The sequence below is a fragment of the Alternaria novae-zelandiae genome (assembly GCF_023758075.1).
Source record: "Alternaria novae-zelandiae strain BMP 2774 chromosome Unknown scaffold_21, whole genome shotgun sequence".
Taxonomy (NCBI): Eukaryota; Fungi; Ascomycota; class Dothideomycetes; order Pleosporales; family Pleosporaceae; genus Alternaria; species Alternaria novae-zelandiae.
In genome coordinates this window covers 105,724-122,802 of record NW_026056981.1, presented here as the reverse complement: position 1 = coordinate 122,802, position 17,079 = coordinate 105,724, and the positions used below count along the sequence as shown (strand labels likewise).

Below are 17,079 nucleotides of genomic sequence, written 5' to 3'. Positions count from 1 at the left end.
ATGGACTTTATCCGGATTGTTCTCTCCCGCTAAGGAAAGACTGAGACGATATATTCCAATTGAAACATGAAGAAACGCTCAGCCTGCCCCTCCATCGTGACCATAACATGGACATTGATGATAACGCCAGTCTCACCGTCACCAACAAGCAAAGCTCTAAACCGAGTAGTTCTGATTATCAAGTTTTTCATTCCATCCTCTCTCGAGTATGTATAAACGTAAATCAGCCTCTACCAGGCAATCAACCAGCTGACCCAAATATCAAACGCTCAATCATACATGTAAAAAAAAGCTCAACCAACAAAGATACCCAGGCTATATGCGAAGCAGGCCGTCAATCATAAAAGGACGCTCCCAAACTATGCCCTTTTTGTTCCCTGACCGGCGCCGAGCAGAAAATCGCTGCTCTTGATGCTTTCCCGTTCCCAATATACGCCGTAAATGCAATGCACAAGAAAATCATCATAGACTAGCTTCCGTACTACCGTCGTCAAGGTCGTCGGGGTTTGCGACGCTATCTTCGTCCTCGGATTCCGCCTCTGATGTGCTGTCGCTGTCATCATCAGCATCATCTTCGTCATCGTCTTCATCGTCGTCCTCGTCCTCGTCATCCTCATCGTCTTTTTCGACGGGCATACCGGGTACCGGCCGCCATGCTACGTAGTCGTGCTCGACCCAGCGCTTGCTCCGTGGGAGCACGTATGGGTCGAAAGGAAAGTATGCGTCCAGAAGGAAGGCCTCCTCGCCCTTCTTGCTTGTGAGAGCAGTCTCTCGGCCGCCGATGCCGTTGAGGTACCCACTGGCCAGACTTCGAGACAGTCGTACACGCTTGTTTGTCTCTACCAGCGTATCGATGTATGTGAAGCGGAGGTGCTTGGCGATGCGACCGAACTGCTTGACGATTTCCGGTGCGCAGATTCTGAGTGGGTTCAGCTTGCAGAAGATGTTGCGGCGTATGGTTTCGAGGGTCGACCGGTGCCACTGGAAGTCGCCTTCGTGGTACATGACGTCTGCGTCGGTGGGCAACGTGCCGTCGGGTGTGACGATAAGATCGCGCCATCGGAAGCAGAAGGCGTATAGCAGTGCCTGCACGATGGCGTAGTATGTGCCGTACCGGCGTAGGTCGGGACCGATGCACTTGGGCTCGTGCGATTTCCGCTGGCTCTCAAGCTGGGAACATAGTGTGTCGAAGACGTCGCGAACAATGGAGCCAGGAACGTGCGCGCCGCGCGCGATGTAGGAGGCGAGGTAGGCACATGCGGCTGAGCGTAGTAGCGGGGATCGGTTCTTATCTATAGCCAGGTGCGAGCAGGTGTCTACGAACCGCCCCATGAATTCTGTCGAAATCTGGCTGAAGTGGAAGAGGACGAATTGAGTATGCCGTGAGCGGTAGGTCGGTATGATGATAGACTGGAACTGCGCGATGAGCGTTTGGTAGGTGCGATCCATCTCTTGATAGTCGTTCCGTTCGAAAACGGAGTCGTAGTAGGAGAACTGCACGTCCATGACGGTGTCGAGCTTGAGCATCATGTCTTTGATGTCTTTGAGTCGCTGCTCTTCCGGGTCGAGGCTCTCGTCACTCGATACGGAGCCGTCATCGCTCACGTCGTCGTCGTCTTCCTCATCGTTGATGGCCCCGTCCATGAGTCGCTCCTCCAAGTCGTCGTCAATCTCTTCCATGTCTACCTGCATCTGTGCGTCGATCTTGCATAGCTTGTCCGTGACGAGTGCCAAGATCTCGCCTCTGATCTCCGGCGCGTACTCTGTAACCTTGAAGATGTTCCGGATGTACTCGACGTGGACCTTTGCGGTGTCGTTGGAGAAGGGGAAGGTGCTGGAGATGACGGGCGCGAGGAAGGAACTCGCCATCGGACTGTATTGTAATATGCCCATGAGGGTCTCGTGTACGCGTGCTTGTAGGCGGACTCTTTGGATCGGCGGGTCGTCCTGCTGCCTGGCGTTGACGGAAGGCGCACTCAGGAACATGTCGACCAGCATCTGCAGCACGGTCGACATGTAGCTGGACTGCACTGAGAGCAGCCTGCGCAGGAACATTCGGTAGGAGCGCAGGAAATCTTCATTACGCGCTATCCAACTGCAATCGATGACGGCATGCACGAGGCCCTTGCAGTTGCCGTCGAGCTTCGGCGTATGTTCGGTGAGTGCGATGAGATATTTTTGCAAAAGCCGCGATAGCGGTGCACCTGTGGACGTTGGTGCTTCCTTGAAGAGGGCTTTGAGCCCATCGTAGGCCGCCTTGTCGCCTGTCGCATGCCTTTCGATGGCGCGCCGCACCTCCTCCCCCACCAGCTCCAGACTCTTCTCGTGGTGCTCGCTCAGTATCCGCACGTTGACTTCAGGGTGGAAAGTGACTCGGCGGCGTTTGAGCGTGTCTGGGGTCGCGTTCTCGGCGTCGGACGAGTTGTCGATTTGCTTGCGTTTGAGGCTGCCACCCGCGCTCGGGGCGGCGGTGCCGAGAGTCCTGTTCATTGTGGCAAGAGCGACCATGTTGTGGGCAATGTGGTTGGCGAAGGGTTTACATCTGAGCAGGAGCGCGAGGTGTGGGAGATTGTCGTCCGTCGGTGGGCTGGTGAAATTGGCAGCGAGGACAGCGGGGGTGAACGCACGCGACTGTGCTGCGAAGTATTGAGCCCGAGAGAATTTCAGCGGGTCACTTAGGTAAGCCAGTAGTTCACCATGGTTCGCCGATCCAACACCCAATCACTGCAACAACGCATGATGCGATTCATTTGAAATCGTAGAAATGTATTTAGTTTCCTATCTATCGTTTGCCTGTATCAGGATTGGATAACCACAGCTTCGCGAAGTCGATACAGACTGGTTGCTCGCGCTGATCCCACCACGCACTGTTCTTCTTCGCGCTTCGTTTGATCAAACAATGCGTTTCAGGCTTATAATAGATTCTCTAGATCCTACCTGAGATCTTACCTCGAGGATTGGCGTCTTTTTGTTGTATGATCTACGAGCTCACATCTCACCGCATTGTGAGATGGCAATGTCTTGCACTGGCTTCCCTTCCGGGTTGGCTACTGTTCGCGTATTCTCGATCTTGGTGACAACGTCCATGCCTTCGATGACATTGCCAAAGACAACGTGCTTGCCGTTCAGATGAGGGGTGCCATTCTTCGCAGTGATGATGAAGAACTGGGAACCATTGGTGTTGGGACCTGAGTTCTGCAATAGTCAGTATGAGGATTTCATACAAGCTGTGAAAACCTACAGCCATGGATAGAAGACCGGGCTTGTCGTGTTTCAGGGTGAAGTTTTCATCGGCGAACTTCTCAGTCCCCCAGATAGTTCTTGAGCCAGTTCCGTTGCCATTTACAAAATCGCCGCCTTGGATCATGAACCCTTTGATCTATGTTCACTTAGCATGTGAAAGACAGTGCACTGTGATGCTACTTACGACGCGATGGAACTTGCAGCCTTTGTAGCCCTGCGGCTGTCCCCGGCTGTTCTTGGTCTCGCCCGTGCAGAACTGGCGGAAGTTTTCAGCAGTCTTTGGGACTACATCTCTGAACAGTTCCATCTTGATCCTCCCCAGCTTCTCCCCTGTTCGCTTATGTCAGTCACCATGGTCGGGTCGCGGGCGTTTGCCCAACTGTGGGCTAGGCCAAGAAAGACGCGTAGCAGATGGCGCGGGGTGAGGGGTAGCCACTACTGGGTCACATGGGTGGATGCATACCTCCTAGGGTGATGTCGAAGAAGACGATTGGGTTGGGCTCGGCAGTCTCCGCCATGGTTGCGGCAGTGCAGTGCTCGAAGAGCGGACTAGTGACGTTGGACGGGCTTTGGCAGTGATGATCGAGGGAGTCGCACGGTAAGTGAAAAAGGCGTTCCGTCCAGATGGTTCCAAGATATGCCGAGCAGAGACAATGGTGCAGAAGCAGGGGAGTCGGGCTGCTGCCAGTGGTGGACAATGTTCATGTGGATACGCGCAGTTTGTTAGCGGGGAAGACTCCACCGGAAGGGCAGGGATCCGACATGTCTACGCAATCGTGAGCAGACGGCCTGCCTCGCGACACTGAACTCTGGTCCTGCGATGTGAGACTGAGACTGTGTTGCAGTTGTAGTAGTGAGTGAATGCAGTCGTGTTGATTATGCATCACCGCATCAGGCTGTCAGCAACTTTACAGTGTGATAGCACCTGCATGCGACGGCATCCATGCGGCCCAAAGCAGAAACCCTGCTTCGGGGTGCATTGCGCGGACAGCGCCTGTGACATGTGCATGGTGGAATCGCAAGCAACACCCAGCGCATTCACGACGCTCCCCCTCACTATACAAACAACCTCATACTTACCACTCGCCACTGCCCCAAACGCCACACCGGCGTACCATTAACCTTCTACTGTCATCATTGATGGGCCTGGTTGCCGGTCATCCTTGGCACCTGCCGGCGACGTTAGCGACGCCTCTGCGGCCTTTATCCGCCTGAAGACCGGCACCTCCCCCGTTCAGCCCTCGGCCACGCACTCGCATTCACTGCCCTTCCCTGACCATCCCGCCGAGTCTGTTGCTTGACCACCAGCCTCTTCGCATCGCATGGCCGATAACGATCCGTTCCCAATTCACCGCTAGCGATTGTGGCACGGGCAGTCACTGCGAACGACTACAGCCTCTAGGGAGCCGACTCTCCATCGCCACGCCCGCAGTCGTTGCCGTCACCATCACCGATTCATCACCTTCTCCGGCCCTTGCCTTAGCCCTCCCGCCGCCACCTCCAACTTATCGCAACCACTCCACGCGCGATAGATACTCTGTCGCCGTCGTGTCCAGTCGCCTCCTGATCCGTTTCACCTCCAGCAAGGCTCGCCGCATCCGGCCTCACTCGCGCATCGCTGACTCGGTGTCCTCCACGACTGCGCGATAGTATACCGACGTATGGAATAGCAGACTCGTCGCAGCCCACCATGTCCAACGTTGTGCTCTTCCCGCGGCAGCAGGCCACCCCAACAGACGGCGCCAACAACAGCGGCAGCAACAACAACAGCAACGGGCCCACCAGTTCGCCGCTGCTTTTTTTCGTTGCCCTGGGTTTCGGTGTCGTCTTCACAAACTTATGGTAGGCAATGGCAGTTGGCTCGGCTGCTGCTCCTCGTACTGACTGCGCTCAGGATTATCGTTGGTGTTAAGTACTGCTTCCGATACAACCGCCGTCGCGCGGCCCAGGCTGCTGCAGATGGCGAGCCAATCGACATGACCAACATGCCTCGCCCGCACCGGAGGAGGAGGGAGAAGAAGCTGATGACCATGGACGAGGTCAACGAGCGGTTCCCACTGACCAAGTATAAGCAATGGAAGTCAAGTCGTGAGACCGAGGGCTTGCCAGCTAACGGCGGCATTGCGACGGCACCCCAGAGCAGAGCAGCCAGCTTGAAAGATGTCGAAGGTGTCATCAGTGCCCAGGACGAAGGTCCAGGACCGCGAACCGATACTGCCCTCTCCATGGCCCGCAACGACCTCAACGCCCCAGCCTCCTCCGCCGACCCGGTCGCTCCCCCGAGAACAAGTGTCGAAAGCAGGAAGAGTCAGCACGTGCAAGACCTTGAGAAGCAGGTTGACGACAAGTTGAACTCGGAGAAGACGGACAACGTTCAAGGGCAAAGTGGCACACCCCAGGCCAACGTGCGCGAGCGCGAGGACGACTCAGACGACGAAGAGGATCCCATCAGCACTGCCGCTGCACCAGAGATGTTGGCGGAGCCGGGAGACACGTGCGCCATCTGTCTGGATACCCTGGAAGATGACGACGATGTACGTGGACTGTCTTGTGGCCACGCCTTCCACGCCAGCTGTGTCGACCCATGGCTTACGAGTCGCCGCGCCTGCTGCCCTCTCTGCAAAGCCGACTACTACGTCCCGAAGCCCCGTCCTGAAGGAGAAGTTGACCCTCTTACTGGTCGCCGCTCAGTCGCTGGTCTTAGGTCACCACCGCAGGCGGTCTGGACTTCCACCAACCCATTCTCTCGGTCTCGCGTCATGGTTATCAACTCAGACTTCCAGCAGCGACAAGGTGGTGATCGGTTCGGGCGACTGAATCGGCCTACTCGCCGCGAGCGCGTGGCTGGGAACGCGTCCCAAGCGACAGGGCAGACTGGCGAGAACCAAGGATGGCGATCGAGGCTGGCGCTCAACCGAACTCAAGGCCCTGGCTTCTCAAGCTGGTTCGGCCGCAACCGTGGCGCCGGTGCCACTGGAGAAACCCCTGTCTCGCAGCAGCCAACTCCAGGACAACTCGAAGCAGGTGGCCGATAGACGCGGGCCTGTTGTCACCCAGATTTCTCGATCCTTCTCACGCCCAATTACGACTACCATACCCTCCGGTTTTGTACCCGATCCCTACGGCACTTTTCTCTTTTTTCACATTTCGGCGTTTCCTCATCCATACTCTGAGCAACTTTTCGTCTTGGTGTAATCTCGCTCGTATAGTACCTATCAGAGCATAGCGGGGTCTCTCAACACAGCATTTCGCGGGCGGGAGAATGGGCTATACATGGATAGTTGCTAGTAGCGACAAGGCTATAGGTCTGGACTGAACTGCTAACATTGTAGATAGTATAATCTACAGCCTTGCAGGCGCGATTGTCCCAATCATGGAGGCTTTTTGGCAAATTATGTAGCATATACTAGGCGATTTCGATAGCGAGCGAATAGATACATGGAACACAAAATGCTTCAAGCAAGTGAGACCTCGCTTCTCGAACCAAAACAGTGATGCTAATTACACTACGTGCTCACAAGCCAGCGCTAGGATCAGCGCGGTGAACAAAAGAGGTAACCGCGGCCCATGACGCTAGTCAGCAGCGCATCTCGCCTTACGTCAACCTCCATGTGCATGAAGTACTTAGGCACCTACATTGACGGATTCTCTTGGAAACATCCGATAGTCACGGCATAATATGCTGCAGGACACCCTCAGATTTCTTTCGCGCAACTTGTTGAAATCCGACGTCTTCTCTAGGCAGCCACCCTCACAGACGAACAACATGGCGACCCCCAAAATCACCACAATACCCACCGAAATCCTCACGACCATATTCGAGTACTTTGTAGACGACCACGAAACGCTCAAAAATGTCAGCAAGGCCTATCCAGAGCTCGCTCCAGCGGCAAACACAGTACGCAACTCCGTTCGAAGAATCCTTGTCCGCGGAAATGGTGCACACGAAGCGTGCACAGAGTTTCTCCAAGAGCTTTGTCTGGCCCATACACCGTCTGGTAAACCCATTGGACCCATACGCTATCTTGAGCTCGTCTTCGACAGCCGGGCACAATTCCGACTAGAAAACACATTGCAGGACATCCTGGATTTCCTTCCAGCGGTCCAACACGTCACGCTCAAAATCAACGCTCGGCCCTTCCCCGAAAGTCCTAAGCAGGAGCTTATCGAAAATTTCAAAGAGAAAACGCGCGGAGCCGTGGAAGACTATACGAAACTCATGGACATGCTCAACTCACTGAGGCCGGCAAGAAAAATCGGTCTTAGCCTCATCATCAACGATTGCATACTCCGTACCTCACCTATCATCGCACAACAATACCCAAACATCACGCTCCGAGAATTCGACGTCAAGATATACTTGTGTCAACGCAATACCCTCGCCGCCTTGGCCCATCGTCTGCTCTACGCAACGAAAACCCTGACCGACTTCACGATACTAGAGGACCAAAAGAGTCCATGGGAATGCGACTGGATCCCTCTTCTCATGCCGTTTTCCGGTCTCACTTCCCTCAAAAAACTACACATATCGTCTGGCTGCTGGTTCTCAAACTCGGCATATAACGCCATGCAGGGTCGCCAGGGCTTTCTATGGAAAGGCGAAATAGTACGCCCATCCATCGTCCATTTACTGCCCCCATCGCTTTCCTCGCTCCGAGTAGACTTTAGTGGTAGCGCGGCCATTTTCGCCGTGGGTGATGGATACCGTGCCGCCTTCTTCCGCATGACGTCCGACGAGATCAAAATGAAAATGAGACCGTGTTGGAACTGGATATACGAGATTGCCGCTGCTGATCCTTCGCGATCTCCTCGATTGGAGAAGGTGGAGGTGCTGGAGCTGAAATATGTGGTCAGTGATAGGGGTAGGGTCGTCAGGTGTGCGGAGCCGATGGATTGGGACCCGCCTGATGAATTGAAGAAGGCGTTTGCGGATAGGGGGATCGAATTGACGATTCAGATCAGGGGTAAGACGGAATTTAAGTCGGCGCCGCCGGGGCCTGGTGTGCAGGCAACGTGATAGTCGACGAATGCGACATTTAGCATCTCTCAATGCATCAACCTCACACATTACACAATGAGTATTCACATTGCTGGCCTACAGATACTGAACTCACAGCCACAACAAGAGGGTTGATTTTAACGATGACTCGTTACATCGCTTCACACGAAATGTTCAACTTTCACCGCGTTTCCAATGAGGGCCGTACGACGAGTAATTACCAAGGTCCGTGTGAATGACAGGCCATCCCTCACTCGAGTAGCTACATAAGTCCCCTTTCCCCTCCATGGGAGAATCAATATCAGCTCAACCGCAATCCATCCACTCTACCCGATACCCAATCTTACCCTTCAGAAACCGACGTTTCAGTCTCCAGAAACATGTCCAAACCCATAATCACCACGCTTTCAAACGACGTCTTGGATCAAATCTTCGAGGATGTGGATCGAAAGGATCTGCTGAGTCTGATCAAGACGCACCGAGTCTTTCACAAATCCGCCCAACGCCTCTTATTCCAGTCGATTGACCTCCCTGTACAATCGACCCTGGCCCCTCCATTCGTTCAAGGCGGGCATGCTGCGGAAGTCAGCCATCTACCGACACCCCAGGATCGGCAGGATCCGGATGAAGAGCCGCTGCGGTATCGACGGGAACCCCTTCCATTACTACCTCCGGTCTTCCTGCCACTAGAAGACTATCAGATCCCAAAAGAGTACAGGGAGCACGAGGCTTTTGGCAATGTCGCGGCTCGGCAGCAAAGGATTGCCTTGTTCCTCCAGGCTATCGAGAAGGCGCCGCAGCTTGCAGAACATGTACGCCACGTCCGGCTAGACTGCGAGTGGGGCCTACCGCTTTTCGTCCACGAGCAAGCCATCACCATATTCGATAAACTGCCGAACGTGCGAAGCATCGAGGTCACAGTCAAAGACCGGCTGAAGGGTTCGAGATGGGATGCTTACCAGAACATCTGCATGAAGCAACTCTGGGCGGTACTCGAAGATGAACCCATCGAGACCGTCACTTTGAAGACACCGACGTTAAGGATCCTCCGTGAACTCATCCAGATCCCTACTTTGAAGACATTCTTGATTGAAACCCCGGCGCCCTGGCATGAAAGCCCTGAGTCCGATATCAAGAAATTTCGCATCATTCACAATTGGTTCGAGCCCGAACCCGACTCCCTCCCCAACCTCACACACTTCAACTCGGGAACCTTTCAAATCAGCCCTCTCGCTCTGGGGAAACTGCTACGCCTATCTGAGAAGACCGAGTCACTGCACCTAACCCTCAACTGCCTGTACGCCTGGCAAAGGGACATTATACCACCATGGTTTCGTCCCACACCCCCTACCCCTCAAACCGTCATCGACGTCCTGCAAGCATACCCAGACCTCCCTTCCAGCTTAAAACAACTCTCCCTCCTCGAACCCCCTTCCGCCAACTTCAGAGAACACCCCTACCCGCCCTTCACCCCCTCCTTCACCTTCCTCAAAAACCTGCGCGTCCTCCGCGTAACCTCATCCCTCTTCTACACCAATGCCCACGACCTCCCCAACTCCGCCAAGAAAACATGGATCTGGCAGAAGCAGGACCGTTGCGCCGCAGCCGCATACACCCTCGTTCCCCCCTCGGTTCGCGAACTAGAAATCCAATTCCCGATGCCCGCAGAGGCTATCTTCGCCACGGGCGAAGGCCGCGCGCAGTTTAGGCGTTTGCCGCAGGCGCTGCCGCCCAAGGGGTTGAACTGGATAACGCAGTTTGCGGAGATGAAGTTGAGTGGGCGAGGGTTTTTGACTGAGCTCACGTGTTTGAGGCTAACGGAAGTGGCGGGTGTTGCGAGCAAAGGGCAGGCTTCTGGGGCGTTTGAGGCGTATAAGCCACCGAGGGTTGTTAGTGAGACTTTTGCTGAGGCGGGGATTGAGCTTGTTATTCGGCTTGCGAAAGCATAGGGGAGGTCTGGAAGGTAGTAACTTGGATGTCCATAGCATGCGTGATGGGATGGAAGTTAGGGAACCTGTTTTGAGATTTCCGCATTGCATTGACTCCGGTCAAAAGTAGATACCCTTACCCGGGGGTGTTGGAAACATTTGCGTTGGATATACTTCTCTTCTGCGCCATGGCCAGTCCGTTAGCCCTGCCTTTTTCGACGTCTACAAACCAGAAAAAAGGCGCAGGAGATATCATAAGAAATGCAAGAAACCAAAAACCCATTCTAATAGAGCCCGTGATGTCGATGATACGGCCTACGACGGCTGGGCCAATAACAGAACTGCCTTTGTCTGTAACGGCATAAAGAGAGTAGAATGCTGCTTCCATTCCAGGCGGAATCAAAGTACCGAATATCGAGCGAGCATACGACGAGATGCCTCCCATGATGAATCCAAGAAGAGCGCCAAGAGGGTAGATTTCCCACCATTTCTGTAAACCGAAAAAGCCTAGCGACTTGACGAACGGGACGAATCCAAGCAATCCATAAAGAGGAATAAGCTCGAAAAGGCAAATACAGCTCAAGAGAATGGATATCGGCTTAAGCTTCCAGTGGCGGGCTATGATGGGCCAACACATGGCACCGATGATGCCTGATGCAGTAGCTGTTATAGATAGAAGTGCTATAGCCGCGGCCCCCAGTTGTAACTCAACTTTGGCAAACAGGATCGCAGTCCCGGTAATTGTCGCGATACCGTCGGATAGGAGAAACCATCCTAGGAGGAATATAAGGACTTCGCGTAGTTGCACAGCGACCAGTATGGTTCGCCATAGAGAGACCCATGCAAAGAGCAAGTAACGAAAGCCTGGAACAATTCCTCCTTGTTTCTTCTTGTTGCCGACGTTCCAGGGTAATGGTGGTCCCGGGCGACGACGAAGCCAACATGCCGTAGGTACTGTGAATGCAGCCCACCAAAAGCCCACTAGAAACAAGACAGTGCGCAGGGGCATGGTTGTTGAGATCTCTGAACCAGAAGCTTTGGCCTTACGGTAGAGAATTATGATGGTTATGCTGACAACCTGAACAAGAACCGACGCCGCATATCCAATGCCAATGCCTTTCGCCGATATCGTGTTGGAAAGTTTTAACGAAGGCGACACGTCTCCTAGTGTAGTCATTGTCGGTAGCCGACTGAGAAGGGCATCGACGGAGAGTCTGTCTGGAACTAGACGTTCGTTGTCAGAAGCGTCGGCGTCGTCATCGTCATCGTGGCCGTTATCGCTGTCCTCGGAGCCTGAGAGTACATCGTCAAGTGGTACAGAGTGGAACTCTTGCTGTTGGCGTATAGATGAATGATTCGCTACGAGAAGCGGAAGAAATGAGTTTAGCAAGACAAATGAGGAGCCAAGGCTAGCAACGCTCACGATCGTCAGAAAAAGTCCAACTAGAAAGATGCTGGGGTACACAAAGATAAACAGCATGCAAGATGTAGAGCCAGTGAAGCTCAGAATGAGCAAGAGCCTTTTCCGGTTACTGCCTGCTAAGGTGATTAGCTCACGTCCACAACATTGTACAGTGAGGTCGGGAATACCATAGTCTGCTATAGCACCTATCGATATCAGGACAAGCGTCTGTACTATGATCGCCAGCGAGAAGGAGTACAGTGTGAAGCTAGAGGTGTTGAGTTCGTGGCCAAATAGCTGGACGATACAGTGGTTTTCGTCCCTTGTATGAAGCGTCGGCGAGGTTGAAGGGGGCTCATGCTGAACGCAAGGCGTTGATCTGTCGGATTGAAGCACTCCAACTTCGCGTGCCAGAGATTCGAGCGTCATAGGCAAGAACGAGCCTGTAGCACAAACTCATCAGATGTAGCTCAGACGGAGAGGGTTTCGACAGCGTACCAACTCCGCATACAGTGAAGACTTCGGCAGCGAGGCCGTACGAATACCATCCGTATAGCTCGCGACGACTTGTGGTTCGAGTGTCCTGACCTTCGTAGCGAGTGGTCGCATCTTCCATAACGAAGTCGACAGTATTGGTCGACTTGGAATCGTGGATACGCGGTGCGGCGCAGGTCAAGAGAGCCTGGTCATATAGTAGTTAGCAGTCGAACAGCGCATGAAATCCTCCCATTGCGGGGGAGTAATACCTGCTCAAGTAGGTGTGCTCACGGAATTAACAGCCTACAAAGCTCTCTGCTGTGGTACCGTGTCTATCTGATACGATACCTACAAATCTTGTCGACAGTTCAAAGAAGCCACCATAATGCGAATGGATTAGCAATTTTGGATGAGAGAGCTTGTATCGATCGTTGTGGTAAGCACGGCCAAATAGGGCGCAGCCTTGACGGGGAAGCGTGAGTGAAGGTCAGGCGGCAATCTGGGCTGAAGGCGCTTACCTGCTGTCCCCGTCAGAGCAGGGCGAAAACTGTCTAGAGCTCCTAAATTACATACACATGCGAAGGCAGTCGGCGTTACGCGCTTCTCCATCTGATAGAATGTTGTTCTGCAGATCTAAATCCGGATTTAGTCCACGGGTGAATCGATAGCGCTAAGATTGCTGGAACGCCCCTGCCGGTCATCAATAGCAGTGTTTCAATCGAAGCATCGAAGTACCTACATAGCTTGTTGCGCAAAACGCGTGCTTGCCTATCACGTTGAATACTAATGAATTGTGGCCTGCTAGTATGAGCACGTCTTGACTACAGGTCTATACAAAACTTTGTTCTCGACAATACCTAGGTATAGTCGGCTCGAGTATGTGCTCTCTAGAACCTTGGAGACGTATTTCCTACGAGCGATGTAGGTGCGGGAAATCCCATAGTGGGGGGCCCCAGTAACACATCCCATTGGCTACCAGCTGCAAAGCCAATCACGACCGGTGCGCTTTACCCGGCCCGTATCACATCAATTAGCGCCGGTCATACCTATGTACGCATGTATGCATCGGGCGGGGACAAGCGAAACTCTAGACATCTCCCACGCGCCTCTTACTTAGGTACACCGGAAATGGAAAATGGCAGCATGCACGAGCCCGTTTGATCAGCTGTTCATGCAGTCGATCATCGTATCGACTGCATTGATTGGTATCTACGGCTCGTCTCGACACAATCGCCATTGTTCAGCTGATGAGCTGTCCTAACATTCCCGCGACGTTGGACTATGGCTATAGTCAAATCCGCGGAGGAGTCCCTTGTAATGTAGTACAGCTCCAAGAACAGCAGCGACATGGAAAATCTGATGTGACGCGCCCCAAATATCGAACCTTCCAGGCCTCCATCGTTCAGGGATGCGAAACTTTTGAAGTCAACTAAAAGTTTCGAGCCATTTCGAGGATTGTCACTTACTGCGTATATCGCTGCACCAACGCCGTAACTAAGACCTTCAACAAACATCATATTCCACCCGATTATTTCGTTGGCCTTGGGTCTACCCCACTTCTCCGCCAAATGCGTCATCGGAAGGACACCGTAGAAGCCGATGGAGATGAACAGATACGCGCGCACATTCCGCCATCTTGGGTGTCTGAACTGAGGTTTCGTGCAGAAGACAGCGCATGCGAAAGTTATGGAGAGAATCTGCCATTGCTTCGTTAATTCCGTGCAACACTTGTAGGGCGGGTAACAACGAACCCCTCCTGAGTAGACTTTCCACCAGAGGCGTTCGCAGTAGAAAGCATAGTAGGTACCAGAGAAGATCGTCGCGACAATCAAGGCGAATACACCATAGAGATCGAAAAGCAGCCAGGTCTGGTTGACTTCTGCAGAGTGATGCATGAACAAGTGGAAGCAAGCACTAAATCCGAAGCAACTCAATGCGCAAATGAAGAAGACCCCAAAAACGAGGAAGTCGTTAAAGTCCGATGTTGGATATCTCTTGAGAACGTCGTAATATGTCTGCACAGCCCAAGCTAGGAACACAAGTGTTCCAAGCAAGTGCGTGTAAATGTTGCTTGTTTGGTTGTGTAGATATCCAAGACTAGTGAAGCAGTCGCGGTATGAGTGGGACGCCCTCCGATAATGGCCGATGAGATACTTGTTTTCAAGCTGCCAGCTTTCAATCTCGTGGATAGTGCAAAGTAATGCGTTTCTCGTTGGTTTGTGGGCCGACATAGTTGCTAGGGCTGAGATATTGAACGTAGTTTGTATACATAAGAGGAGTCGGGGAGTGGGGATTTAACGCCAGTGATGCTTGATGTTACCGCGACAAAGTATGTATCCCATCAGTACTTAGGTAAAACGCGCATACTGAAGACCGTCTTGGCCAGTACATGTTACTGGCTGAATTGACCGGTGAAGGGCAGGGTATAATGCATGCTTTCTACGCATTATCCCACCATCTTAGTAACAGCCTTGCTTCTCCTAATCACTGTTCGCCGCTATTGGAAAGTGAGTGCCGATCTGACTTTATCGTTCGACTTGCGTGTAGCTAAAGTTAGAAGTGGCGCACGCTCTGTGTTATCTAGAGCACACGAGCAATATATGCATGCGTGGTACCGGATAACGAGTGGAGTGGTTTGTGTACACGAAATGTCAGCAGCCACAGCATCTTCGGTCCGGGATTGATGAGATTGGCTCGAACGTTTCACTAGAGGGTGTCATCGACACTGGAAAGCTGGGGGCTGCAGTGCCAGCTTCCTGAGGTCAGGCTGATGTGTCGGGTACGTACAGATCGCATCTTGTCGTCTGCTCCTGTCGCGAACGCAGAATCCTTCATATCCCAAGCACGCCAAATATACTTGGACACGAAAAGAACTTTCGCAGAGATCTTGAGACAGGAGGATTGACTATCCACCTTTGAAGATGTCGACTCAATCATCCAACACATCTACGTATCCCTCATTCATGTACCACCTCGCTCATACCGCCTCGCCACCCTTACGCCGTACCATACACTACATTCGGCTGTTTTTGAAATGGCACGTTCCAATCCTATTGGTACTATGGCTATTATGTCCTGTGATAGCACAAGAGATTCCATCTGAGTGGCTCAACGAAACAATCCTCAACTGCAGTACGATCACGGATAATTACGTTGGCAACGCACAATTGAGATTTCAATTCAAAGACTGGGTTAACCGTGGAAGGTGCATCCGCTCAGGAACCGATGGTGGCGGTCCGTACAAGACCTACGTATGCTATTCCCGCCTACAAAGCGCTATCGCAAACAACCTCAACGAAATCCGAAAGGCGGAGTACAATGGTGCGGCCGGCGTTCTCGCACTTCTACCCACAATTGGAGCTTTACTTGGAACCCCTACGAACGAGATCTGGCGTCTGCTCACGATGATTCCTTTCGGAGGCTTCCTAGCAATGGCATGTTCCTTTGGAGGGGCAATTCTTCCCGTAAAGATCAAAGACTACGAAAGTGCCTTCATGAAGAAGAACATAAAGGGAGACTTGCGCGCGTGGAAGAGTAGTCTCGAAGTGCCAAAGACGATTGAGGATGGCGAAAAAGAGAGAATAAAGCAACGAGCAGATATCTTGTTAAGAAGAGTCCAGCGGAAATTGCAGAGCGAGACACAAAGAAAGGTCCCAAAGATGTACATCCTGGTTGGAATCACGGGAATGTCGATCCTCCTACTCTCTGCTCAGGTCGCAATGATTGTCGTGGAGTTAGGAGCTGTTCTTCCGTGGTGGTGCATATCGAAATGGTGGGTGCACTTGTGGTACATGATGGGTAAGTCACGCTACAGAACTTGGTTGGCAAGTTTTACTGACAAAGTCTCAGTCATATTAAGCGCCGCTATCGACAACTACGTGCAGCTACCTTTCGAGAAACAATGGAGGCTATGTCTCTCAGACGTCCCCTACGACCTCACTGTTATAGGTGGAGATGATATCACCAACCATATCCCCGACCAGCAACACGAGACGGACAATGTCAAAACTGCCCTCAAGCAGCTGAAGTCACTCAAGACAGGGACTGTGAAGTTCACTGGTCGGCAACAGCGCCGCGCGGACGCTATCAACACACTGTTCGTCCAGGTCTCTGTCACAAGTCACTCACATAACTGGCGGAGAACATTCACTCGTTCGCTTAGCAAGATCTCTAGTATCGCCGTGTTCATTGTCGGTACTGCATGCTTTGCTTCAGCTCAATTACTTTCTATTGCGATAGCTACATTCATCTTGACATGCGTCCTTGGGGCAGGTGTTTTCAGTCGCGCGATTACATCTTGGATTGTTGCCGGCATTGAAACAGCGGACCCAATGTTGCATTTCGTAGCCGATACAGATCAAGAAGCTTACTATGTTTTGGCTAGACTCTTTATGATCAGCCTAGATAATGCAGCTAAGCCGACAAGGCGTAAGATCCAGGTGGAACTAGGCGGCAACGTATTTCTAGACCGGCGTCGCATCACTACTCGCTCACCATGGCCGGCGCGATTCCTCGGCGTTCTAACTTCCCCATACGACATTGCTCGAGCCGTTATCAAAACGAAAGGGGACGATGGCGTCTATGAATTCAATAATCTGGAATTAGGGTTGGAAAGCACCAACACCGTCGAACAGCCTTTACTAAGGCCGTCACTGACGACAAAGTCGACATTCGGAACGGAGATCAGTGAGACAGTGTCCTTGGACGACGATCAAGCACTTTCACGACGGCCGACTTTCCAGCGCATGGGTACTATCTCGAGCGACTAGTCCTCTAGTCGCATGACACCTGGAGTGTCGTCGCCGGAACATTGAAAAAGAGCGGAAACAAAGGATCTCATGCGGTTCAGCTCTTCTGCAGGCCGTAAATCATTGTATTGTAAGAGAGCAAGGCGTTAATACTGAACTCTTCGATGTTAGTTACGCAAAACGTACACAAGAATGAACGAACGTGCGCCACAGATTCCAGATTGACGTATCCGTACGCCTCCTTGTACATCTGCGTGATAGCGGTCTACGAACCTCAGATAC

General features: G+C 52.6%; 5 protein-coding genes across 5 annotated transcripts; 3 read left to right on the top strand and 2 right to left on the bottom strand.

The window, feature by feature from the left end:
- Nucleotides 1-462: 462 nt before the first annotated feature.
- J4E88_008803 (uncharacterized protein) lies at nucleotides 463-2,508 on the bottom strand (the record flags this gene model as incomplete). Its single annotated transcript, XM_049402411.1, has 1 exon — nucleotides 463-2,508. One exon carries the CDS (start codon nucleotides 2,506-2,508, stop codon nucleotides 463-465), a length of 2,046 nt encoding a protein of 681 aa, XP_049251648.1.
- A 480-nt stretch (nucleotides 2,509-2,988) lies between these two features.
- Nucleotides 2,989-3,761, bottom strand: CYP3_2 (Peptidyl-prolyl cis-trans isomerase H; the record flags this gene model as incomplete). Its single annotated transcript, XM_049402410.1, has 4 exons — nucleotides 2,989-3,195; nucleotides 3,242-3,379; nucleotides 3,428-3,573; nucleotides 3,707-3,761. 4 exons carry the CDS (start codon nucleotides 3,759-3,761, stop codon nucleotides 2,989-2,991), a joined length of 546 nt encoding a protein of 181 aa, XP_049251647.1.
- Nucleotides 3,762-4,933: 1,172 nt separating this feature from the next.
- Nucleotides 4,934-6,278, top strand: J4E88_008801 (uncharacterized protein; the record flags this gene model as incomplete). The annotated part of the gene is made up of 2 exons (XM_049402409.1): nucleotides 4,934-5,085; nucleotides 5,138-6,278. 2 exons carry the CDS (start codon nucleotides 4,934-4,936, stop codon nucleotides 6,276-6,278), a joined length of 1,293 nt encoding a protein of 430 aa, XP_049251646.1.
- A 644-nt stretch (nucleotides 6,279-6,922) lies between these two features.
- Nucleotides 6,923-10,191, top strand: J4E88_008800 (uncharacterized protein; the record flags this gene model as incomplete). The annotated part of the gene is made up of 2 exons (XM_049402408.1): nucleotides 6,923-8,207; nucleotides 8,597-10,191. 2 exons carry the CDS (start codon nucleotides 6,923-6,925, stop codon nucleotides 10,189-10,191), a joined length of 2,880 nt encoding a protein of 959 aa, XP_049251645.1.
- Nucleotides 10,192-14,970: 4,779 nt separating this feature from the next.
- On the top strand, nucleotides 14,971-16,818 carry J4E88_008799 (uncharacterized protein; the record flags this gene model as incomplete). Its single annotated transcript, XM_049402407.1, has 2 exons — nucleotides 14,971-15,847; nucleotides 15,899-16,818. The coding sequence occupies 2 exons, from the start codon at nucleotides 14,971-14,973 to the stop codon at nucleotides 16,816-16,818; spliced, it is 1,797 nt and encodes a 598-aa protein (XP_049251644.1).
- Nucleotides 16,819-17,079: the final 261 nt, after the last annotated feature.